We start from the raw sequence: 25,402 nt of genomic DNA on the forward strand, positions 1-25,402 counted from the left end.
CTACTTCATACCTTGCTTAGTGTGTCAGAGGATTCATATTATTTTAACTAAGCCTGTTTTGACAGTTTTCTAGTAGGCCTAGCTAATCCAATTTTGAAGTGTAAACTTGCGCCGCTTACATAGGCAGTGTAGCAGAACTATGAACTATGTATTTTTGCCCATCCCTGGTTTTTACACCTAATGGTTTAGAGCAGTGGTTCTCAAATGGGGGTACGTGAAGGCACTCCAGGGGGTATGTCAGATTTTAAAATATACATATCATTTGCAAAGTATACAATAATTTGCAATACATTTAGTCATTGATTATTAAAATTTAAAATGTTCAAAATAGTTTTTATCCAAATGTTTGAACTTTGTATGTGTTTATCAGTTACAAAGTATAATAAATTAGACACTGATGGCACAGTGCTCTCACACTAAAACATAGGCTTAAGATTTTGCCCATTGCCCTTTTCATCTTGCGTACCCCTAGTGGAAGCTTGTGTACCACCGGTGATGCACGTAGCACAGTTTAGGAATCCCTGGTTTATAAGTATAAGTAAACCAGGGATTCCCAAACTTATTCCCACAGTTTGGAAATCCCTGGTTTAGAGGAAGTTGCAATGAACAGTGTGTGAGAGAAAAGTAAACAAGTGGATGCAGTGCCCCCCAAAGTGCCATTAAAGGCAGCTTTTTTCCAGCCAGTTCCAAATGGCTGGAAAAATCACAGCCAACATGAGTTTACTGTAGTGATATGGGTATTGTAGGCCTAATCTATGTCCATCTGGTAGGTTCTGGTCAATCTAGAAACGAGGTGATTTGAGATGACGCTGTGAAGTTCTCATTATACATTTACCTTGCACTATACTGTACATGCATGAAGCTGATAGGCTAGCAGGTAACAGACTGCTGATTATCGATAAATCTGAGAAAAATAGGCTAGTGCTCAATTGGTCTTTGAGGTCCAAGTACAGAATAATTTATGATTTGAATAAGGAACTTGGGTGCTTGTTTGAAGGCTCTGTATAGCCTGGAAATCCAGACCCAAATCTAGAGATTTAGGGTCTGGCTATGAGTAATGAAAATGGCCCAACTCGAGTGGCGTTACCAAGCATGCATTTGAAAATATCACTGCACGCAATTGGATAACACTACGACCAATGTTTGACTGATTCCAGACTTCAAATCGCCTCGCCTCTGGCCTGCCTATATATCAGATATACCAATGTCATTGGTGCTGCTCGGCTCCAAGGACATGGGTAATGAGCATCATTACTAATTGCCAGAGTAACTCGCTGAGCAAATTCAAATTGTGCTCTCGCAAGAACCCTGGAATTCCAGGGTAGGATCTGCATGCAATGGTTGTCAATGGCGTAGTAATTGTTCTCTAGCCAGTCTTTGGGAGAAGAAACTCAAGATAATGCTTTCTATGGTTGATAAGCATTTTTGATCCCAAAGCAAGTACATAACTCTTCTTCCTTGATCAACAACCATGCACATTGACCTGAAAACTGAAAAATTGGTAGGAAACAGTCTTTTCTACAATCATGTTACCTAAACGAGTTACCTGTTCAAGAAATGTAACCATGGCAACACATTACCAGTTTAAATATTTATTAGGGTTGACATACATTTTGTGCAATGTAATTCACAAATCCCCAAACACTGATAAAAGCTCAAACATAATTCTCAATTTCTTAAAATGTTTTGTTTTCAGCGCTTGGCAAGTCAAATAAAACATTTAAATAAATCAATCTTTTAAAAAACAAAAACAATTTCCATTCATAGTTTTATAGTTTCAAATAATTTTCATTTTTTTTGGTACTATTTTTATCTTTTAATACAAATCTTCACTTCAATAGAAGGTGTAAGCTTGCAAAAAAAAAAAAACAACAAAAAACTAGGACAAAACTAAAACAAAAACAGTCAACCAAAACAACAATCTGGGCAGCGGAGGAGGCCGGCGAAGGCCTTGAGGTAATAGATTTTGATCTCCCGTTCTGCCACCCAGGCTTCTCCATGTTACCTTTTCAAGTTTTTCTGAGCTTGCTTGAGTAAAGTGTCGAAGTCTAGTGCATCAAATTTGCGCTTGGCGGTAGCTGGATCATACTCTCGATTTGAATCTACAAGAGATTAACAAGGGGGGGGGGGGGGTGAGGCAGTGGCATCAAGACGCTGGTAAAATAATGTTGCCATTTGAGCAAACTTAATACTTAATGCAGTTTATCCATAATGGTTAGACAATTTCTGCATCACATAACACTGCAGAGTCCAGTCTAAAAGTTACTAATGTCTTTTCTACTTCTGAAAGAGATTTCAAATGGTACTCTGCACTCGAGCTCCACAAGTATCTTTTCTGGCATATAGGGTCAAGAAAAGTAGGAGAGGCCCCGCACACACACACACACTTTTCACGCGCCGAAACGCATCTGTGCAAATAAAAAGTATATATGCATAGTGCGGCCTCCCTCCTACTTTACGTATTCTAACAATCCAGGCCAGCACTCTTAAAGTTTAAAAGTAGACACATTGAGTGAAGCCTGCTCCTATCCTCACTTACTCTGCATACAGGATCACACATTACCTTGGTTCTATGTATCAAACATTTCCTTGTGTTATTAATCTTAAAGCTTAGTGCCTACAACTGCTTACCAAGATCAGCATAACTGGTTTTGCAGAACTGCCGCCGACCTCCGAAGCAGAGGTCAAACGGAAGCTCGTTGGGTCGCCGGAGCTTGCTGCCATTCTCGATGGCAGTAAAGGCATCTTTTGTGTCGTAGTAAGTGACAAATCCATAATTGTCCCTGAAAATAGACATAAACAATGGATTGACACATTGCTTAGTACTTTGTGAACACTATAAGACCACTCAAGATGCACATTCAAGTATCACACACACACACACACAGACACTTACCCATGTTCTCTAAAGTGCAAGGTGCAGTCCTCAATCTCGCCGTACAACGAGAAGCGCTCCTTCAGTTCCGCACGGGTCATCCCTGCACGGATGCGGCCCACGTAAACCACCCGACGCTCCTCCTGTAGTCATAAAGCAGGAAGGAGTCATCAACCTGAATGGCTGGAACCAGTTTCCTTTGGAAGGTTTTTTTGTGTCGACTTATGCGAAGACATAAAAAAGAAATACACTTACAATCGCCTTCTCTTTGTGTCTCTTCACTTCTTCACTGCGTTCCTGCTTGCTGTGACGACTGGACCTAGGACTGGAGAAAAGAAATGCACTCGATCTATTAAGACATATTGCACACAACAAGACACAAGACAACGTGCTTGCCCTTTTCCCAAAGGGAAATTCCATTTTTTTTAGAGTATTAACTTTTCTTGTGCATTGATCATGACGAGCAAATCTTTCACACAAATTTCTATACATTCCCAGGTCTGGAAAAGAGTATTTCAGATTCCCAGACCTGCACAAGCTCTGACATACAGGTTTTCGTAAAGTCTAAACGTCAATTGAAGTGATGCACTCACCTGTTCCTGCTCCTCCAAGGCCTGTGTGAGTTTGGGGAGTTGGAGCGGGACCTGGACCTACTCCAGGACCCAGAGCGGGAGCTAGAGTAGGAGTACCTACGCCGTCTGTGCGGCGAGTGGGACTCAGACCGTGAGCGTGACCTGGACCGGGACCGAGAACTGGAGGTGCTCTCAGACCGGTGTGAGCGATAACATCTGCAAACAGACAATCCACCAGAGCTACAGTGAGCCACTGACAAGCCAGAGTAAAAGAGGTTTTACTTCAGAAACTGACATAGGAGGGGACACCATGATGGACCATATTCAAAAGCTAACCCATACAACTCTGGCATTTCTCACTGTTGGCCATACAAAAAAAAAAAAAAAAAAAAGGTCTTGGTTAGGTTGAGATGTTGATTTTGTTTTAACTCCCAAATGTCTAAGGAAAGAGGTCAAACAGCTAACAGTAGTCATTTACCTTTTTCTCGGGGGTGATCGGGATTGAGATCTGGATGAAGACCTGGAACTGGAGCCCGAACTGCTGGATCTGGAGTGGTCCGACTGGCGCCGCCTTGCTCGACCCCTCTTCCTGCAACAGGGGCTAGGGGAGCGCAAGCCACGGCCTGATGGACATTCCCGCTTCGGGCTCCTCGTTCTTGCCACCTCCGGTTCGACCCTTGACGGGGAGGCGTCTGGGGTCACCAGAACCGAGCTGGCCAGAGCCTGCTCATCCAGAGGGCGAGGAGCTCCACTGGGCTTGCTGCACACGCTGGCCACTTGGGGGCACTGCGTCAACGGCTGCCGTGACTCCTTTACCTCCGAGGGGAGATCAAAGGTCTTAATGGTTATGCTGGACTGCTGTTTGATGTTCCAGCGTTTGCCAACCTCAGAGGAAGACTCTTTTGAGGGGAGGCAGTAGTCGTGGTCAGGGGAGAAGGGCTGGAAGGCGGCCGCACTGGGCTGAACCTTGCCACGGAGTTTGCTTGACGGCAGGGGCCGAGGCTCGATCTGGATGGTCAGCTTAGTGGGGGTCTGCTTGGTGCCGTCGGCCATCTTGCTTTTGCCCTGCAAGACAGCTGGCACCAGGGGCTTCCACATCTGATGGGGAGGAGTGCCTGGAGGAGTGAGGCCTGCATGGGGAACGGAGCAGGAGGTGAGAACAGAACCACCCACACACACAACTCAGGAGGGAAGTGAGGAATACATCATCCCACTCCGACATGATGCACACACCCAGATTGAGTTGGTTAATGCTCTGTGCCGTTTCATAGTAACCCAGCCAGTTACATAGACACCTTTTCTGAGTGATGAGACAAGAATGAAATAAAATCAAAGGCGTATTTGCAGACTTGACTCACCTGCGGTGCTACCTAGGTCATGGACTTTGGTTCCCTCCAATGGTTTACGTTCCATTGTTGTCTCAACACTGGAAACATACAAACGTATCTTATCATTAACACTGCTAGAGTACAGGGGAAAAAGCACATAAACAAACAAACAAGTAACAGAACACATAAACAAACAAACAAACAAGTAACAGAACAGAGCATATATACACAAGGATTATATTTAATATTTGCTGAAGACATGACAGGCCATCTCCCCATTTTAGGGCTGGGATGTCGCCTTTCCTCTTTGGTTTGCGGTAGGTCTTGGCGATGGCATGGTGGTACCACCACCACCACACACACACATGTGCACACAGACACACAGATACACACATACACAAGCGTGTCTGTGCTTGGACCGTGTGTGTTAGAGCAGCGTGAAGGCTGTAGGGTAACTCCTACTGTGTTCTCCGGAGCGATACTCACCTGGAGTTTCCTACAGCGGCTGCTCTGCCAAAGACCTCCGGCACACTGCGCTCCACCTTGGCTGCAGGGAGAGATGGAGGGGTAGGATGAATGAGCAGGCCACACCAAGACCCGACAGCACCGGTGTGTTAAAACATACACGCAAATTACTACTAAAGAGCCAATTGCAGGGCTCTACAGTGCGCCCATTTCACTCGCACATGCGAGTAAAAATGATGCCGTGCGAGTGCAAAATAATATTTATTTAGGCGCACTGGTGCGAATGACTTCTAACCATGTCAATGTTTGTCTACAAAATACACCGCAACAGAGAAACATAACTGGTGCAAACCATAGAATCACGTCGCGAATGCAGCATAAAAACTACACCTCCCATCAACGTTAGCAGTTTTGCGTTGTGACTCGCTAGTAGTTGCTTCTATCAAATCCAAGAGCGCGCAGAAAAAGCGGAAAGTTAGACTAGCCAGCCAAGATGCAAAAATTGAAAAATTTAGTTCTTCTATCCACCGAATTCATTGGATATAGGTGGAACAGGATGAGATTCTGAGAATGCAGTGACAGAAGGAAAGGTAACCTAACATGCCTTTTAGCCCAGTTGACGTATTGGCTGCAATATGCACAATATAGCTGTTGGAACCGGCACAAAAGTACCCTCCCGTAATACTCCCATTTTATTCAAAGGTAGAACGCTACTGACAACTCCAGGCTTCCACGCTTGCATGTTTGTTTACACCGAATACAAGCTGAAGTGCAAAACGAAAGTAGGCCTAATGTTTGCCTACTGCCCCCATCAATGCAGATATTTCAAATAAGAACTAAGAGTATAAAACATATATCCTTGATTAGCCTATGTTGGGTTTTGTGGAAGAGAAAATTGACTGTTTTAGTAGTAGTAGCCTATTAGGCAGTATGCAGTCAGATAGGTCACCATGGGCATATTTGGATTAGCTATAGATGGATTCACAAATAAATAAATTAGCCTACATTTGGCAGGATACTTGATATACAGGCTAAATGCAAATATGGCAATGTATTATATTATTTTACATTAACAAAATCTAGGAAAATAGAACAGACTGAAAATAAAGTAGGCACTGATCTTTAAAATCCTGTTTCCTGTAGCCTAAATGTTGTCAGTCATTCTCAATATTCGCAATTGGTGCACTGGCATGTTTAACTGTTAGCTGCAGGATAATGTTAGATTATGTGTAAGTTAAGTACAGAACTGACTGTGCGCCCAAATTTTTGTCTGTGCCCCTACATTTTTTAACTTGGGCGCACAAGTGCTCCTGAAAAAAAAATGTTAGTGTAGAGCCCTGAATTGTATTAGTGGAGTAATACTAGTAACAGTATTTCTAATAAGTTTGCACTCCATATTTTATAAAGCAGGGAGGGTGTATGTGCAATCACACTTCCTATGCTTATTGCTAGGACAGACACAGCCTCTGGACCCAAGGCCTGAACCTGGTCTTCTCATCACAATATTCTCCCAGTGTATTGATCGTCACTGCACGACATGTCAATAATCTGATTGGGTGGCATGTCTAATATGGCGACGAAATGTATTTATTACAATGACTACGATGCTATGAAGAGACACTCACAGCTGAATGCTTTTTCAATACGGTTTGGTGTGTTTACAAATACAACTTAACCATGTATAGGATTGTATATTTACAGGCATGCCCCATGTAGACCAGAACAGAGGTTGCTGGTTATTCCAAACAGCTACACAACTGCTGGAGGAACAGGGTTGAGGAGAGGCAAAGAACATGGTTCCAACACGAGTGCTGGCCTTTAAACATGGCTGTTAAGCAGAAAGCCAAAGAGAACCAGCATTTCCAGACAGGTTGCGCTGAATAAGTCCTCAGGGATTCAATAATTAGACAAACATATCACTACCTGAGAAAAACGTTTCCTGCCGGAACTAGTTCAATTAACAAAGTTAGAAAAATGATTGAATTTGCCACGTTGAACAACTTAAAATTTAACTTTATGAACACAATAACTTGCATAGGCCAGGTTTCATGCTGCTGGTCTGAAATGAAATACCAGACTAGCTGTATGTCATCTCCAAAATGTTATCGATGGGAACATCTACCCCGCTGGCCTCACTCACACACACACACAATGATGTTCTGGATGAGAGTGACGCCTGCACCCAGACAAACCCAATGTCCACTTGTCTACCCCGACCCTCCACCCGCCCGCCTGCCCCACCCGAGTGAAAATGGATTTGCGGACAGGGCAGAATTCCAGCGGCCACGCATGCATGAGCACATGGCAGCTGTTCTGGTTGCACAAGATCACTCATTCTACCACAGAGCCAGCACAGCAGTGTCTCTTCAAGAATCAGTGGCTCTTTAAGAGCTCTCCTTACTACTACTACTACTACTACTACTACACCCATGTCATCAGAACCACTGGGAACCTTATAGTAACCATCACTTATAGGTACTTCATGGCGTCATCACCAATGAACACCATGGCGAATCTACAGGTGGCATACTATGGCTACGAGGCACTAGATGAAAAATGTGTTCAAACTCCAAATACTGGCTTTTACACTAAAGGTCAATTAATGTGTGTCCAGATAAGATAAAAACAAGTAATCTGCAACGGTCTGCTAAAATAAAGTGTCCCAAGTGCAAAATGCTAGTTTTGAAAGTAATCTCTGCTCCAGGTTAACCCACCATCACCACCTCACACAGCCACACCAAAACTTTGCCACGCCATCACGTTTCAAAGATCTTGTTCACTTACCTCGTGTCACGGTAATGCAAACAACCAATACAGATTGTGAGAACGCACACCCTGGTCACTTACCAAGGCCTAACTAAGAAATCCCAGCCTACTCCAATGTTGCCACCCAACACCAAGGAACATGCCCTCAAAACCTACACTCTCCTCTAACGCTCCGGCTAATTCCAGTTATAGCCCTGCTATTCTATACTTTATCTGTCTGTTAAATTTAGAAAGACACAGAAAGGGAAGTACTAAGCCTCCCCCTTACAACCAGGGGCTGATAACCAACACTTTGACCGGGTCAACAGAGCCATAGGAGTAAACAGTTGCTTACCTTGGGTCTCCTCAAACTGCTCAAGCAGACTTGCAAGATCAGAAGCTTCGATGCCTAAACAGAAGGGAAAATAAATGGTCATGAAGTGCAACACAAACATCTGAAAATCTTTTAGTGTCTTGAAAATCTTACATTATCTTGGAAATCATATAGTGATTCAAAACCACCACCAGCACACACTTGAAACTTAACATACACTAATACAAACAACGCTGCTTACCGATCTCACTTGTAAAAGACTCAATTAGTTCATCGGTCTGACTCTTCCCTTTGGGTGGTGCCACAGCTGGTGTTTGCTTCGGCTGCACAGGTAGGGCTTTGCGCTGGCTCTGGGCTGCCACCACAGAAGGGTTGGTGGGCACAGCAGCTGCCACGGGTGCCTGCCTCTGCAGCGGCTGTGTCACTGCCACTTTGACTGGCTCCGGCTTGGGTGACACCACAGTCTGCTCTGGCTTTTTCTGGGCTTGCAAAGGAGCAACAGAGACAGCAGCTGCTGGAGTAGCAACCACCTTCTGAAGGGTGGAAGCAGCAGAAGCAGCAACAGCAGCAGCAGGCTGGGCCTCTGTAGTGGTTCTGGGGTAAACATCACTCTGGGTCTGGGGTGTTAGGGCGTTGCTACGGACCTGAGGCAACACAAGGGGCAGCTTCTGGCCCTTGAGGGCCGCGGCGAGCAGCTGGGCGATGTGCGGCTGGGACACGATGGCCTGCAGCACCTGGGAGGCGGTGGGCGTAGTGGCACTTGGAAGTGGAGCAGTCTTGTAAACAGCAGCTTGCGGCGGAGCCGGCTGAATGGCGTGCAGCGGGGCATCGCTGGTCGTAGTGTTCTGAGACGCGGCTACTGAAGTTTGGCCCTGGGGCTGCAGAGAGGGAATGGGGGCAGGAGAAGGAACAGCAACAGGAGCAGGAGAGGGATTGGGGGTGGAGGTAGGGGCAGGAGAGGGACTGGGGGTGGAGGTAGGGGCAAGAGTGGGACTGGGGGTGGAGGCAGGGGAAGGTTGCACAGAGACAGGCTTGGGCACAGCAGGTTTACTGGAGGCTGCCACCAGTGAGGCAGGTGGCACCAGCAGGGCTTCTGGAGTGGGGGGAGCAGCCAGGCCCTTGGGCTGCCAGACGGGCTTCTCGACAGGAAAGGGCTCCTTGGCGGCTGCCAGGTTACGTGGGTCTTTTGGGCTGGGCTGTGGCAGGCAGGGGATGAGGGGCAGCTCCTTGGGGGGCTCAGGCAGAGAGGGCCACTTGGTGCTGTTGTCGCCGGCCTTCTCCAGGGGAGCGGGTCTCTTCTGCTGCCGCAGGAGGCGGTACTGCTGCAGGCTCAGCGGCTTGGGTTTAGGCTCGTTGGGTGCAGGGGCCACCACTGGCTCCTCGGGAGCCTTCTCCTGGGCGCATGCGCTGACTGGCACGGGAGAGGTAGCACTGGGTGCGGTCACTGGCACTGGCACGGGTGATGGGGCTGGCACAGGTGGCGATGCAGGAGCTGGTGAAGCTTTGGGTGCGCTGGCATCCATCCTGAGCTCATCACATGTGGGGGCAGGGTTCTTGTCTATGGGGGTTTGGGGCGTCACCTGAGGGTGGTCAGCCAAGGTAGCCTTGGGTGTAGTTGCGACCTCCGATGCCAGTGTTGTTGAGACGACTGGGGCAAAGGTCACCTTCTTTTTTCTCTTCTGCAGCTCTTGCTGTTCCTGAGTTTTCTTTGTCAGATCCTTTGTGGTGCTTCTCAAGACCCTACCCTCTGACACGGGCAGAGGTTGGGCCTCTTTATTTTTCCGTTTCTTTTTCCTGCGTGAGGGACACTTCTCAGTCACCTCCTCCTTCGGCCGCTTGATGACCACCTTCTCTTCCTGATCCTCCAGCAATGGCGGTGGTGAACCTGCAGGCTCCACTGCGTCCACTGGCGCGTCGGCCTCAGGAGCAGGGTGTTCTTGACCCACCGTGGGGGTCTGGTCTGGAACCTCCTGTTTGGAACCAGAGTCAGGCAGCTCAAGGCTCAGATCAGGGATGGCCAGGATGGGTTCACCGTGCTCTCCCTGGTCCACCACCTCCAGCACAATCCCGCCTTCCGGAAGCATCTGTTCGCCAGTGCCGTCCTCCAGGCACACGGCCATGCAGTGCATGTGTTTGACCAGGTCACCCAGCGTGACCGCCACACAGCTACCATCCTGCTCCAGAGACACACTGCTCCAATCCAGCAGGTCCACAGACGGCTCAATGTCAGACAAGTGTGCCATTTCCTCCTCATCCTCACCGTCGCTCCGCTGTATCGTCACACTTGGCATTCTGGGTAAACTCTGCAGACAGACACGTATCGAAGGCTGAGTGACAACAGAATGTGGCACTCTTAGGCTACGTTCACACCGTAAGTCTTAATGCTCAATTAGGATTTTTTGCTCAGATCTGATTTTTTGTTTGGCTGTTCACATTACCTTTTAAAATGTGGCCTATATCAGATTCCAGTGTGAACTGTTTGCGGTTCCGAACTGACCCGCATGTGCAAAAGAACAATAACATCAGCTCCGCCGGCGCATAATTGTGACAAATGTCGACGTACATTGACATAAAAGTTGCATCAAATCCGCCTCATTTGTTCAGACTGTGGCCACATCGAAAAAAGTGGTCTAAATCTGATTTGAAAAAAAATCAGATCTGGGCAAGTGTTCACACTACTTCAGAAGAAGTCTGACCTGGTCACTCCACCCCCCCCCCAAAAAAAAAATCTGATTTGAGCCACTTTTGCCTGCAGTCTGAACGTACCCTTAGGCTAGGATTCTATGTAAGAAGACTCAGCAGGCTGATAAATAGTCAAGGGGTCATCCTAGGTCACACATGCAATTTGCACAGTTCTATATACTGTTACACATCGTTTGCTCCATTCCGCACAGGTGCAAATGTTTTACGCCATCATAGTAGAATCACAGATGGTAGATAGACAATAGTTGGATTACAACCCACAGAGATATTCATGTGTGTAATTCGAAGTAATCAAAACATTGAAACTGGTAATGAGTACTTTTAACTGTCATACCTTTCCTGGACTGGAAAACGCTCTCGAGTTGAACATGGATTCTCTGTCCGGGGGTGACCGTGACAGGCAAAAGAGCTTCCTTAACTTGAGGGAAGAAAAGTATTAAATCTCCATAAAGTTAAACCCACCTGGACATAATGCAAAAGTAATTACTACTTTTGCATTATGCAAATGGTGCGCCAAAGAAACTACTGCTATTAACTACTTGCAGACACACTCCCTCCACCCATCAGAGCTCTGATGCTCTGTCACAGGTGGCAAGCAGCTGGGGGACTCACCGGTGAGTGCTCGCGGCCCTTTTGACCTGTTAACAGCTCCACGTCTGGCAACATGTCGAATGGCGACAGGTTCTCATCGTCCACGTTGTCAAGTACTTCGGTTAATGCAGTAAGCAGATTCGCTTCACTCTCCTCGTCAATTCCAATTTTTGCCTGAAGACAAAAACGCATAGCTCTGCTGGATCACCACTTTACATTCAAAATGTGGGCCTAATACTAAACAAAAGCATGGCTCTGAGCACAGTTGACTGCACACCAATCCATGATGTAATTCCACGTGAGGCAAACTGGTCTACTCAGCAGAATGTCAACGTATGTCCTGACATCCACACACCCACCTCTCCAGTGGGGGAGTCCTCAAAGATAGACAGGATGGAGGGGTCCAAGCAGCCATGCAAGGCTTCCACCACATCTCCAGCATGCAGGCCCTGGTCCTCTATGCAGTCCACCACAAGAGCACCCTGAAGGGCCTCAGCCTGTGGGATGGAGGTGGAGGATTAGGGCAGGGATTAGGGTACAGGTTAGGGCTGGAGAAAACATAACTGCCTTTTACAGACTTTCCAGCGTTAACAGTTAGACCACTTTATTCTTCATTCGGATGCCACAAAGTGGTTGCTAATCTGCCTGGGGGAGACAGATGCTTTTCTGCCTGAGGCATTATACAAATGTCAGGGTCGAGGTGAGAACTTCATTACAGACACTGTCAAGTGCCCTTAGGACGGATGTCAATCCAACCTCTGCCACGCATTCCAGCAAGGATAAAGTGAGTTAATTTTGTTCCCAGAGCAGAGTTAACACAAACAACAATTATTCATGATTAGCCTATAAAATGGTTTCAGATACTTGAACATAGATTCTAAAATGTACCCAATCAAGCACAGCCAACAACATAGGTGGTGTTGTAAAGTATTGAGACATATTATAATTCACACCAATGCCTACTTTCACACACTTAGATCCAATCACAGGGCTCATGGCAGTCATTGTTATATCATAGTCTACACAACACAAGTAGTGTCTTCAAAAACAGATAAATTGCTTCAAAAAGTATTTTCACTGACAACAGCCAGTACTGACCAGACTCAACAAAAATCAGAAGGGGCATCTACCAGATACCTTTGTGCTTGCCAACTTCAGTATGACACTGAATTGACTTGTTTAAAATGTTTGGGCTAACTTTTAATTCACAATAATTAATGTCAACATCGACAAACAAACACTTGTGTGTGTGAATAGCATAAACCCTTTTTTCTTCCTATGATTAAAAAAATGATCAGTCACGTGGAATATACTACTCTTATTAGGATATTTCAATTAAAATGCAACAGTGTTTACGGGAAAAAATACTTAAAGGCTACTGATGACTCCATGCGATGTCACCCACGTGCCCGAAGGATCGCGTCACCGGACGTACCGGCTGGACACGAGACTTCCACCGCACCTTACGAACCCACATGTTGCGGACAACAAACTACCGGCAGGTTCGAATCTTATGCTTTAAAAATCATAAACCACGATTACGTTTACAAAGTGTTGCTCGCTACGATTTAAGCCCTATATGCAATTTTACAAGCAACCAGTGCAGACTGTCGATTTCAAAACAGACTCCCAAACTAAAAGGACCCACGTGTTTACTTCCAGTGGAATACAATGTATTTAGGTAACACATATAACTATAATCTCATCACAGCAGCAATTCGAGTCAAAATATTATCTGACAGCATCCGCCCGTTGTATGCTTACCAACTGTCATAGGGCTAATAATCACATAGACTACCAATACACGATCCAAATATATTGAAGCTAGTCTGCTTTGAGCTGGTGCGGCAAATCTAGTATCCGCCCTGAGCATCAAAACATAACTTTTACATTGTTACATTGCACCCATAAATTCTTATTGGATGTTACATTTTGCGAATGCCAATAGGCACATTAATGTTACAAGTCACTTAACTACTTGCATACAACATCATGTAACGGTAGTAACATAAATGCAACATGCTGGAACCACGTGGAAGTCAGGCAATCTGAATGAGAAACCCTTAAAACATCTTAAAAACAAATTCAAGCAAAAAATAACTTACATAAACCCTAATATCGTGCCACGAATGTATTATCAATGACATGGTCATTATTGCCTGCTGACGATGAAATTGTGAATGAAGCACGTTTACAGTTTCAATAAGACCCAGTTGGACAAATCACCATATCAGCTGGATGTGTACAAATCACAAATTGACACCTCAATCAACAAATATAAAATAGGGTTCTTTGGTCATCTCTGAACATAAATTTCATGCATCGTTTATTTTAAGTAATACTAACTGTATCTGAACCATCGAGCTAGCTATATTGCTAAAATGCTAGTTAGCAGCTAACTGAAACTCGGCATGCAAACCCATTAAGCACACGATGTACACAACACACACATGCGTCTTCACAAATACAATCGCTGTGTTTGGACCAATTATTCGATCAAGTGATCACAATTCATGCATTATGTCCACATTTTGAAACTAAACCTAACCAACGACAAAAAGTGAAGTCAAAAAATCTTAGCAAGTCGCTTATCACGACTTTTACGTCTCATTCCACAACTATCCACGTGTCACTTTAACGTGCGCATCCTTTCTCTAACGAGCATCTTCATCTTAATAAACATAGCGATTACACCCAATAACAAAAACAGATTTATCGGATGCTATTTCTGTCTATTCCATACCTCATCCAGGCTTGTAGTTGAGAAAAACTCCATATTATGAGTAGTTAAAATCTCTTCGCCTGTTCCCCACCGGGCCGCCATCTTACAACCGCTCCTTGTGAAAACGTGAATTGCACTGCAATGCTTCACAGCCGTGCTGCCGGAGACACGTGGTATTTGCATTCCCGGCAAAACGGCACTTCCTGTCAAAGCTCATATGGGCGTGTCTAAGGCATTCGCAAATCGGTTGACACCAGTCACTTGCACAGAGTTTCCCCATGCGTTCATACGATCATATGGCCAAAGATTGTAGATGTGTCCTTGTTAGCAATGTGGTGTATCAGAAGTTCAGCTATATAATATTGCATACAGCCTGTGTTTGAAATCTGTGTGTGCAAAAAAAATCTAGCACTCACTTGGATTTAATCAGAGATTAACTTTAACATAAACTCTAAAACATAACAATAACATTGTCTAAAGCAATTACAAAGTTTGACAATTTAGTGGATTAATTCCTTTATTAAATGTTAAATGATGCAAAAGCACTCATCACAGAGAGTTCTCAATGTGAATGTATTTTAGGCACAGTAAAGTCTTGCACCTAAATGAGTTTACTGGACTTTACTTTACTGGGCTTGTTTTGTTTTCACAGGGCTAAATAAACATGACAAAGTCGCAATGACCTGTGGCATATCACCAGAGTCTTGGTGACACAAGCGCTTACAGTAGGCCTAGGCTACTCCCCCAAAATGTGAAAGTCTCCTCTTTGAGTTGGTAGGACTTTAAGACGAAGCCAACAATCAATTAATGAATCAGAAGAAGGCATGAGATCTCCCTTTCTCCCACTGAAATGAAACAAGCAGCCGACTCTTGTTCTGAGCCTAACAAGTGTTTTCAAAACGGGAAGATGTGCGCCCATGGTAATGTGCAAATGTGGCTGAGTGCAGCCAATCCTGTGCACCCAGGATTCTGTGGGTGTGCATGGGGTGTGAACAGAGGATGAACCCCTGGACACTATAACAGCCGAACGCACCCCTGGCCCGTGTTGGTCAACATTCCCTGTAATTTGAGTTGGTCTACTAGAGCCAAGCAGGGATGGATTACTGAACTGGCCTAACGGGCCCAGGCCCAGGGGTCCAAAGGCTCAGGGGACCCTGAAGCTCATGTTCTATGTTCTCCACCCCTGATATCTGAATAGGGCGCCTCAGTCAAATAGCACGGGTTATGTTATGTGATATTCATACCGTACATCCCTACTTCAAGCAAACAGCAGGCAATAGCAGAGCACAATTGAAAGTCAATGAGTGAGCACAACACACAAGGTCCAGGGCAAACAATCCAAAAACAGTAATCCAAAATCGTGGTCAGAGATCAGTCCAAAGTTCAGTAACAAAGTTCAGTCCAAAAAGGTCAAAACGTAATTCCACAGGGAAAGAGTAGCAGAGCAGCAGTAACATCCAGATGACGTGGCAAGATAACTCTGCATTGAAGGATTCCAAGCTAGTACTAAGCATTACTCTTTGACCTGGCTGGTAGACAGGAGCAGGAGTCCGGCGCCGATCCGCTTTCCTCTTCATCACCTGTGATGCTCTTAATAGGTGATGCCTGGCCCATACCCATATTCTGCGACAGCGGTGAATAAAAGTTTGAGCAGATGGGACAGATACATCCCTCTCCTGAGCGGGAAACAGGGGTGGCTGATATCCTAGGCAACATTGGAAAGGTGACAAACCAGTAGATGACGAGGGCAGGCTGTTGTGAGCATACTCTATCTAGGGTAACATCTGGCTCCAAGAAGATGTATTCTCAGACACCATGCACCGCAAGGCCACCTCCAGCTCCTGGTTTGCACGTTCAGTCTGACCGTTGGTCTGAGGGTGATAGCCTGAAGACATACTGGGTCTAGCCCCAATAAGTTTACAGAAATCACTCCAAAAATGTGCGGAAAACTGAGGACCCCTATCCGACACAATATCAACAGGTAATCCATGAATCCTAAAAACATGTTGCACCATTAACATTGCTGTCTCCTTAGCAGACGGGAGCTTGGGAAGAGGGACAAAGTGAGCAGTCTTGGAGAACCGGTCAACAATGGTGAGAATACAAGAATTACCTATAGAGACTGAAAGTCCTGTGACAAAGTCAATTGTAACATGGGACCACGGTCAGTGAGGCACAGGCAGCGGTCGTAGTAGGCCAGTAGGGGGTCTAGTGCTTGTCTTGCATCTGGAACAGGACATCCCGTTGCATGGACGGCCACCAAAAGTGCTGCTTGAGCACTGAGAGAGTTTGAGTGTGTCCCAATTCCAGCACCTGTGATTGGACACAAAGAGGCAGTTAGGGGGTCCGTTACCTGGTCCAGGATCCTTGAGCGAGAGACCACTGAACTACGGTCTCTATATCCAGCTGAGCTGCAGCCACTAGGCAGTGAGGAGGGAGAATAGTCTCAGCCTGGTTCAGTGGGGAATCAGGAGCAAACTGTCGGGACAGCGCATCAGGCTTAACGTTCTTGGAGCCTGGTCTGTAGGAGAGAACAAAGTTGAAGCGGGAGAAAAATAGAGACCACCTGGCCTGACGTGAGTTGAGCCTCTTCGCAGACCTTAAATAGTCTAGATTTTTATGATCTGTCCACACAATAAATGGCTTCTCTGTTCCCTCTAGCCAGTGCCTCCACTCATCAAAACGAGTTTGACCGCTAGTAGCTCTCGATCGCCAATGCTCAGCAGGTGTTAATTAAACGAGAAAAATAAGCACAAGGATGCATCCTGTTATCATCCACTTCCAGTACAAACTGGGCAGAAGTATCAGGGATGATCAGGACTGGGGCAGTGGAAAACCTGGCCTTCAAAATGGAAAAGGCACGTTCAACCTCCTTGTTCCAGAGAAATGGACGCTTGGTTGACGTGAGTGCCGTGAGTGGAGCCACAACAGAACTATAGTTCTGAATAAACTTCCTATAAAAATTGGCAAAGCCAAGGAAGCACTGTAAATCCCGGCGAGAGGGAGGAGTAGACCAGTCAGAGACTGCCTTTACTTTCCCTGGATCCCTCCAGGAGAGATGACAAACCCTAAAAATGTCTCTTCTGTATGGAAGTCGCATTTCTCAGCCTTGACAAACAACTGATTTTGGAGGAGACGTTGCAACACCTCTCTGACATGGGAATGGTGTGACTCTGCACAGGGTGAAAAAATCAAAATTTCAAGAAATACAAAAACAAACTTATTGATAAGGTCTCTCAAAACATCATTAACTAAGGCTTGAAACACAGCAGGAGCATTGGTCAGCCCAAATGGAAGGACAAGGTATTCGTAGTGACCACTGGGTGTATTGAATGCAGTCTTGCATTCATCTCCTTGTCTGATCCTGACCAAATGATAGGCGTTGCGGAGATCAAGCTTGGAAAACACTTGTGCCCTCCCTTGCAGGAGTTCAAAGGCTGTGGACATCAGAGGCAAAAGGTATCGATTCTTGACGGTGATGTCATTTAAACCTCTATAATCAATGCAGGGACGGCGGCTCTTATCCTTCTTAGCAACAAAAAAAAAATCCAGCCCCAGATGGGGAAGATGAGGGACGATTAATGCCTGCAGCCAAGGACTCAGTGATATACTTGTTCATAGCCTCTCGCTCAGGAGGGGAGAGAGAGTAGATGCATCCTTTAGGAGGGGTAGTGCCAGGCAGCAAGTCAATGGCACAGTCATAAGGCCGGTGTGGAGGGAGAGAAGTAGCCCTAGACTTGGTAAAGACCTGACGAAGATCATGATACTCTGGAAAACAGAGGAAAGGTCCATGTCCACTTCTATTTCAGACCTTGGAGCAGCCTCTGGAAGCTGGGTAGAGGACAGACAAGGTAGCAAGACAATGCATGCTCCATGAGAGGATAGAGCCATCTCTCCAACTGACATGCGGGTTGTGAAGACGTAGCCATGGAAGACCTAATACCAGTGAAACATGGGAGTCGTCCATACTAAAAAAAGTAATTGACTCAACATGATTCCCAGAAACTTTTAAAATAACAGGCTCAGTGACATGGGGGGAGTCTGGCACCATTCAATGCTCTTGCTGCTAGTGGAGAATCCAGTCTGCGTAACTTAATTACCATTCTATCAGCCATAGCCGTACAAATAAAGTTCTGATCTGCCCCTGAATCAATGAGTGCTTGAACAGAGTGAAGCCTATTATGAATAAGCAATCCAACTGAAAAATAGCTCTTTCTGAGGGGGAAGACTGTCCAAGCATGCCCACCTGCAGTCCCACAACTACTGGTGAGCTGTTCCTTTTAAAGGAGAGTGAGAGACCAGATGATGTCCAGAGATGTCCAGACTTGCCGCAATAAAAGCAGGAATTGGTCTCAATGCGGCTCTTTCTCTCCTCTGCAGATATATGGGTTCTCCCAATCTGCATGGGCTCAACTTCAGAGACAATGGGATCCGTTGGTGGGGGCGTGGTCCAGGATTGAGGTCTGTATCTTCTCTGCCCTACAGTGGGATCAGTTGATGGGGGCGTGGTCCAGAACTGAGGTCTGTATCTTCTCTGCTCTCTGCGTCTAAGACGAGAATCCACACGGCCAGCTAGGTCAATTAGGCCATCCAAACTGCTGGGCAATTCAAGAGCAGAAATCTTATCAGCTACAGAATGGTTAAGACCATGAAAAAATGCATTAGTCAAAGCACTTGGGTTCCAATCCACAGAAGCGGCTAGAGTACGAAACTCTATGGCAAAATCATAAACCGTTCTGTCTCCTTGTCCTGTCTCCTCCTCCCCGTTCTGTCTCCTTGTCCTGTCTCCTCCTCCCCGTTCTGTCTCCTTGTCCTGTCTCCTCCTCCCCGTTCTGTCTCCTTGTTTTAGGCACATTAACTCTTGAGCTGCCTCCCTTCCCTTCAAGGATACAAGGATACAAGGAAGTTTATTGTCACATGCATATAGTTACTGGAAGTAAGAAATGCAGTGAAATTATGTCTGGTGTCAGCCTATTTGTGCATTAATGGGGTAAAGAGTGCAATAGGGGTTTAGTAGATTAAGTGGCAAGGGCTGCATAAAAAGGTGGGGAGGATTGGAATTGGGTGGGGGGCACCAACAAGGAGCACCTAAGAGCAACAGGGGCAAGGAAAAACTCCCTTACCAAGGAAGAAACCTTGGGCAGATCCACGGCTCAAGGGGCTAACCCAACTGCCAGGGGTCTTGGTGTGTGTTGGGGGGATGACAGGGGAGATGGGATAGTGTGCTGTGTATGTGGGGAGAGGGCAGTGTGCAATATGTGTGTTGGGGAAGCTTCCTCATGAGACAATGTGCTGTGTATTGGGGGGGGTGGGGCAGTGTGCTGTAAGTATGTTGGGGATGTGTGTTGGAGAAGCTTCCTGATGAAATAATGTGCTGTGTATGTAGGGGGGGGGGCAGGGACTTACTATTGCAAGCAGAGTACTGTATGTATGATGTATGTGAGTGATGACAGTGAAGATGTGTGTGTGGGCGGGAGATCGGTCAAACACTTTAAGCATTTCATCAGAAAAATGGACAAAGTACACTGGGATAAAAGTTGAGTCGAGTTCACTGATTTGTCAGTGATGTTAAAGAGTTTAGAGTTTCTCTCTCTCTCTCTCTCTCTCTCTCTCTCTCACTCACACACACACACATGCACACACACCTCACTCATTTGACCGTATTACCAATAGTTTTTTTTACACTTCCAGCAGGTGGCATTTTTTTCCTCTGTTTGGATTTTAGAGGACTAGTGCAGTGCCCGTTCAAACATGCTATTCCTGTAGCCCAATTATATGCCTGCAGGTAGGCCTGCTTTAAAAATAGGATGATAGGGAAAAACATAATTCCAGGTAAGCATTCAATAATGAATAGGCCTACAGATAATATAATAATATAATAAATGTGAAGTGAGCAGAATTTAAGCATGGCTGCATGTGACATTTTTTACAAATCAAAATGACATAATCCAAACAGCTGCTTTGAGTCAAGGCTATATGCTTAGCCTATTGAATAACTGGATAGAGAAAACAAACCATTTTGTGGAATGATGCATCATATGAAATTTGCAAAGGTGTGACTCTGGTGGCCTATAAGTGACATCACACTCTGTCTGCCACTCATTGCTTGTCAAATTCTTACTGTACTCTAATGTTTTTTAAATTGTCCTAAAATTGTTGAGAATTGCTCTAAAACTTAAACTGTTTCCCATGTTGTTAGTCGCTTTGGCTAAAAAAAGCGTCAGCCAAATGTAATGTAATGTAATAATGTAATGCTTGTCGCTGGTTATGCTTTGCATGTGTTGCATTCTGAGACGTTCTTTAATTCGGGACCATTATCGCTCGTTTCAATTTAAGACCTTGCAGTTGGAATTGTCATTTGCTTATTTAAAGTCTAAAGACAGTCCAAAGTAGCCTGGGCTATTCAAAGTGTCCGTTTATTGCACATCATTTTTTACATTGTTTTGAAGAGCCACTGCATACCTGTGTGTGTTGGCGTGTTGTTGCAAAATCCGCGGAGTTCACTTTATCGTTGAGGTCAGACATGTTACGTTTTTACCCGTGTAATCTACACTGATCTAGTTCTGCCAAAGCCCTGCTTCTATCCTCACTGGTAGCTTACAGTACAGTGGTGTGTGGGAGGGGGAGTGGCTAGCGGCGAAAGCCAATGTGCTTATTTTACCGATATATTTAACGATATCTTTTGCATTTCTTATTCAAACAACGTCAAATTTGGCACTGCACTTACTCATACCCATAGCAATATACCTTGAAATCAGTCTGACAAACGGTCAGCGAGATATGCGTGCCACAGACACACAGACATCTGGACACACAGACGCTTCTTGCTTTATAGATAGATGACGTCCAAGGCCTCACTTGCACTGGCCATTTCAACATAACAGCTACAGAGAATGCCTTTGCAACAAAACATCATAATTTTGTTAGTTGAGGTATGGAGGTATTGGTGATTAGCCTATGAGGCCCGCTTTGGATTTGCCATTTAAAACACAATGAGCAATTTCCTGAAGCAAAAGGACACATGGGGTTGGTTGACTTGTAGGAGGGCAAAAGTAGAATGGCAGGACATGCAGACAAGAGAAACAGAGAAACAAGAGATTTTACAGACAGACAAGACATTTTACACTGTTCCATGGCCGAGGCCACTTATTCTTTGAGGCCATGTCCACATGAAAACAACTGGTATATTTTTTGCTTACCATTTTCACACCTAAATAACTGATAAAAAAAAACCCTTGAAATTCACAATAGGCTACTTAAAAGGAGAGTGAGAGGGATAGAGAGAGAGAACTCCATACATGTGTCAATTTTGTGGATGAAGGTTATGCTGGGGGTCATTTCAGTGGGATATAAACACAATAATTGTGAGGAAGAGAATAGGCTATATACATTTTCCAATTATGTGACACCATGGTATGGTAATGATCTAACTAATACAACATTATAAAACAGTAGCCTACATAGCCTAATATGTCACACTGCATGAAAGATGCTTTAAAATGGTAGCCTATGAATAAATTACAAAATTCGACTAGCCTACGGCTTAAATTACTTTTAGAACTGAGGGCTTTTATACAAACTCACAACTGACCCTCAAACTTGAAGGACCTATTTTTATCATTAAACGAAAAACTTGTGATGGATAAGTGTGATTGATTGAGTCTATTGATAATGGTAGACTACTGCATCGCGTCTTCTTTTGAGGGATGCATAGGATGTCTCACTCTGAACCAGAGTTGGTCATGGGTTTTGATCACAAGGTTAGGCCTATACCTCAAATCACAACTGTAGGCTATTCCACAATTCCATTGTTCCTCATTGTATTGGCCTCTTGTGTCCATTCTCTGCAACAGTGGTCCCCTTCTTCCGAGGGCCAGCTCACTATGCCTGGCTCTAAGAAAGGGCCAGAGACTTGGAGTATATTAGTAACCATAAATAGCTTAGTGCTGTGAACAACAGCAGTCTACCTTAGTTGAATATTCCATTACATTTCATCATAGTCTACTGCAATTTAATACCATTGTTAGCTGTGTTTATATTGCAATCATGCCATATCAGTGTAAAATGTAGCTCAAATGAAATAATACTAATAAAAAAATAGCATTCCCAAATAGGTAATAGGTCCTAGCACTATTACTCAATCTGAGCTTGGTAAAATTATAACTCAAACCGGCTCCTCAACATGTGTTTTAGATCCAATCCCTACTAGATTCCTCAAAAAAGTATATGATAGCTTATCTCCCTTTATTCTCAAGGTAATAAATACCTCATTAGAAACAGGTATATTTCCAACTGCTTTTAAAACCGCTGTTGTGAAACCTTTACTTAAAAAGTCAAATCTTGACCATACCAATCTGAGCAACTACAGGCCTATATCAAATCTACCGTTCCTGAGCAAAGTACTTGAAAACAGTTGTTTGTAATCAGTTAAATACCTTCCTCAATGAAAACAGTATCCTTGAAAAATTCCAATCAGGTTTTAGATCAAATCACAGCACAGAAACAGCTCTAGTAAAAATAGTCAATGATCTCAGACTGGCTACTGACTCAAACAAAGTCTCAATCCTTATTCTTCTGGATTTGAGTGCGGCATTTGACACCATTGATCATAGCATCCTAATTCACCGCCTTGCGAAATGGGTGGGTCTCTCTGATAATGCTCTAAACTGGTTTCAAACCTACATTACTGGCAGAGATTTTTATATCAGTCTAGGAGATCATGTATCTGAAAAACATGACTTGCCTTTTGGTGTGGCCTGGGGAGCTGCCTTGGTCCCCTGCTATTTTCCCTATATATGCTTCCATTGGGAAACGTCATAAGTCAGCATAATGTAAACTTCCACAGCTACGCAGATGATACCCAATATTGTATATTGTATATTGTAATTGTATATTTCTGTGGAGCCAACTAACCCAGATGGCCTTTGCTCCCTCACTGCATGCCTAACCTCCATTAATCAGTGGATGAGCAAAAATGTTTTGAAACTAAATGATGACAAAACAGAGGTACTTTTGGTTGGACCAAAACTAAAGCGAGATATTGTTCTTAGTAATCTGGGGAACTTGGCGCACCAGGTCAAACCAAAAGTAACAAGCCTCGGTGTCATCTTAGATGCAGAGTTAAGTTTTAAGCCCCATATCAGTAAAGTTACTCAGACAGCCTATTTCCACTTGAGAAACATTGCCAAAGTGCGGCCCTTTTTAACTCAACAAGATGCAGAAAAACTAATTCACGCCTTTATCACCTGGTTAGACTACTGCAATGCACTTTTCACTGGTCTTCCCAAAAAACATCTAAAGAAATTGGCACTCATACAGAACTCTCATGGCTAGACTTTTAACTAAGACTAAGAAGAGAGAACACATCACCCCTGTGTTGGCTAAACTGCACTGGCTCCCTATTTCCTATAGAATTGATTTTAAGGTTATGCTAATTACTTACAAAGCTCTGAATGGCATAGCACCTTCATATATCTCTGAGCTTTTAATATCTTATCAACCACAAAGGAAACTTAGATCATCCAATTCTAATCTTTTTTAATCGCATTCCAAAGTGCTCCACAAACAAAGTGGAGAAGCTGCTTTTATCCATTATGCCCCCAAACTATGGAACACCCTGCCTCTGTACATCAAGCAGGAGAGTTCAGTAAATATTTTTTAAAAAGATCTGAAAACATACCTGTACAGGAAAGCTTTTAGTTAACTCATCTTATCCTGTAGACTACTTTTTCAGATTATTCCACATCTGCTGCTATTGAGGCTTGAGCCAGCCAGAAGCAGATGGGCTCCCCTATTAAGTCAGGTTCTGCTCAAGGTTTCTTCCTGGAATATGGGAGTTTTTCCTTGCCACAGTTGCCATATGGCGTGCTTGTGGGGGGTAAGAGGGTTAAGGCTGTCAGTCTTATGACATGTCATTTTCTATATTTTTGATATGTTGCTGAGTGGATCATAAACGGCCCCAGCAATGAAGAAAAGTGATTGATAATGACTGACTGACTATTATTGTGTTACATGCTTCAAATGTAAAGCACTTTGAGCTGCATTCTGTGTATGAAAGGTGCTATACAAATAAAGCTTATTATTATTATTATTATTATTATTATTATTATTAAAAGTATTAGGGAGTCCCAAAAGTGTATTTTATTCAAAATGTGTGAACTCTGAACTCTGTGTCTTTGCATACACAGCTCAAGTTGTGAACATTCAATATCCTACAAATAATTTGAAGTTCTCAAACTATGAGAGTTTATGAAGTGCTGGCAAAAACATCTGAAATGACCACTTTCACTCACCTGATGAGAACTTTGTGAATTTGTATGAACATTTGAATGAGTGAATAAAAAATAGAAATAATTATCCCAGAAAGTACCAGAAATATGACTTGAATAGAAATTAGTTAGTTATTAACAATTAATTGATAAACTTGTAGAATACTTTGAGCACTGATGCAGTCAGCATGGGCCTCTTATATTGTTTGCAGGTAGGCCTACATTTCATTCCGTTTTCGATGGCAAACGCGAAACAGCGCCAAAACAACCACCAGTGGACAAAAATAGTATTACATGTGTACTGTTAAGACTCGCCAAAGAGAATGGATGGGGGAAATTATACGGAGGTTTTAGTTTGACGATGTCGTACTCCTGTGCGGGCCAGATGCTATATACCACGGACATGTTTTGGGGGGCCACCCAAAATGAGGTGGCGGGCCGTAGTTTGGGGACCACTGCTCTGCAACCTTTGTCCCCACGCCTATCACACTTCCTTATCATTAGTTGCTGTATTTTCTTAGTGGATTATGCTCTCATGCACCGCGGGCAATTTCTGAAAAATCATCCACTGCCATTTACACGCACAAATGTGAAGAGTCGATGTTCACATCGTCGTGGGCTTTACAAAGTAGCAAACCCTATACTCCCAAATAACCAACTGTCACTTTCTTGCGAGTCACTCGAGAGGCGAATGAGCACACTGTGGCGAATGCCGTCATTACGCACGACTACTCCGCTATTACACGCATAACGTTCGCCCAATCAGCTGTGGATCCTCAACCACAGGAAAGAGGCAGAT

The 25,402-nt window shown here is 44.5% G+C and overlaps 1 protein-coding gene across 1 annotated transcript; it reads right to left on the reverse strand.

The window, feature by feature from the left end:
- Nucleotides 1–1,576: 1,576 nt before the first annotated feature.
- pprc1 (PPARG related coactivator 1) lies at nt 1,577–14,506 on the reverse strand. Its single transcript, XM_048269521.1, has 14 exons — nt 14,357–14,506; nt 11,973–12,110; nt 11,635–11,787; nt 11,357–11,440; nt 8,561–10,622; nt 8,341–8,394; nt 5,262–5,322; nt 4,806–4,873; nt 3,926–4,577; nt 3,469–3,663; nt 3,131–3,200; nt 2,897–3,018; nt 2,632–2,783; nt 1,577–2,102 (listed from the first exon to the last, which is right to left on the reverse strand). The coding sequence occupies exons 1-14, from the start codon at nt 14,435–14,437 to the stop codon at nt 2,002–2,004; spliced, it is 3,993 nt and encodes a 1,330-aa protein (XP_048125478.1). The 5' UTR covers nt 14,438–14,506; the 3' UTR covers nt 1,577–2,001.
- Nucleotides 14,507–25,402: the final 10,896 nt, after the last annotated feature.

This window comes from Alosa alosa, chromosome 18, assembly GCF_017589495.1.
Source record: "Alosa alosa isolate M-15738 ecotype Scorff River chromosome 18, AALO_Geno_1.1, whole genome shotgun sequence".
Taxonomy (NCBI): domain Eukaryota; kingdom Metazoa; phylum Chordata; class Actinopteri; order Clupeiformes; family Clupeidae; genus Alosa; species Alosa alosa.

Bases quoted from the DNA above. Each gene is read 5' to 3' on its own strand.
- pprc1 (XM_048269521.1), bottom strand. From the start codon at position 14,437: ATGGCGGCCCGGTGGGGAACAGGCGAAGAGATTTTAACTACTCATAAT. The intron at 4,874-5,261 runs GTGAGTATCGCT...GTATGTTTCCAG, and splicing joins GCCGCTGTAGGAAACTCCAG to TGTTGAGACAACAATGGAAC. The intron at 2,103-2,631 runs GTAAGCAGTTGT...AATCTCTTGTAG, and splicing joins AACCAGTTATGCTGATCTTG to ATTCAAATCGAGAGTATGAT.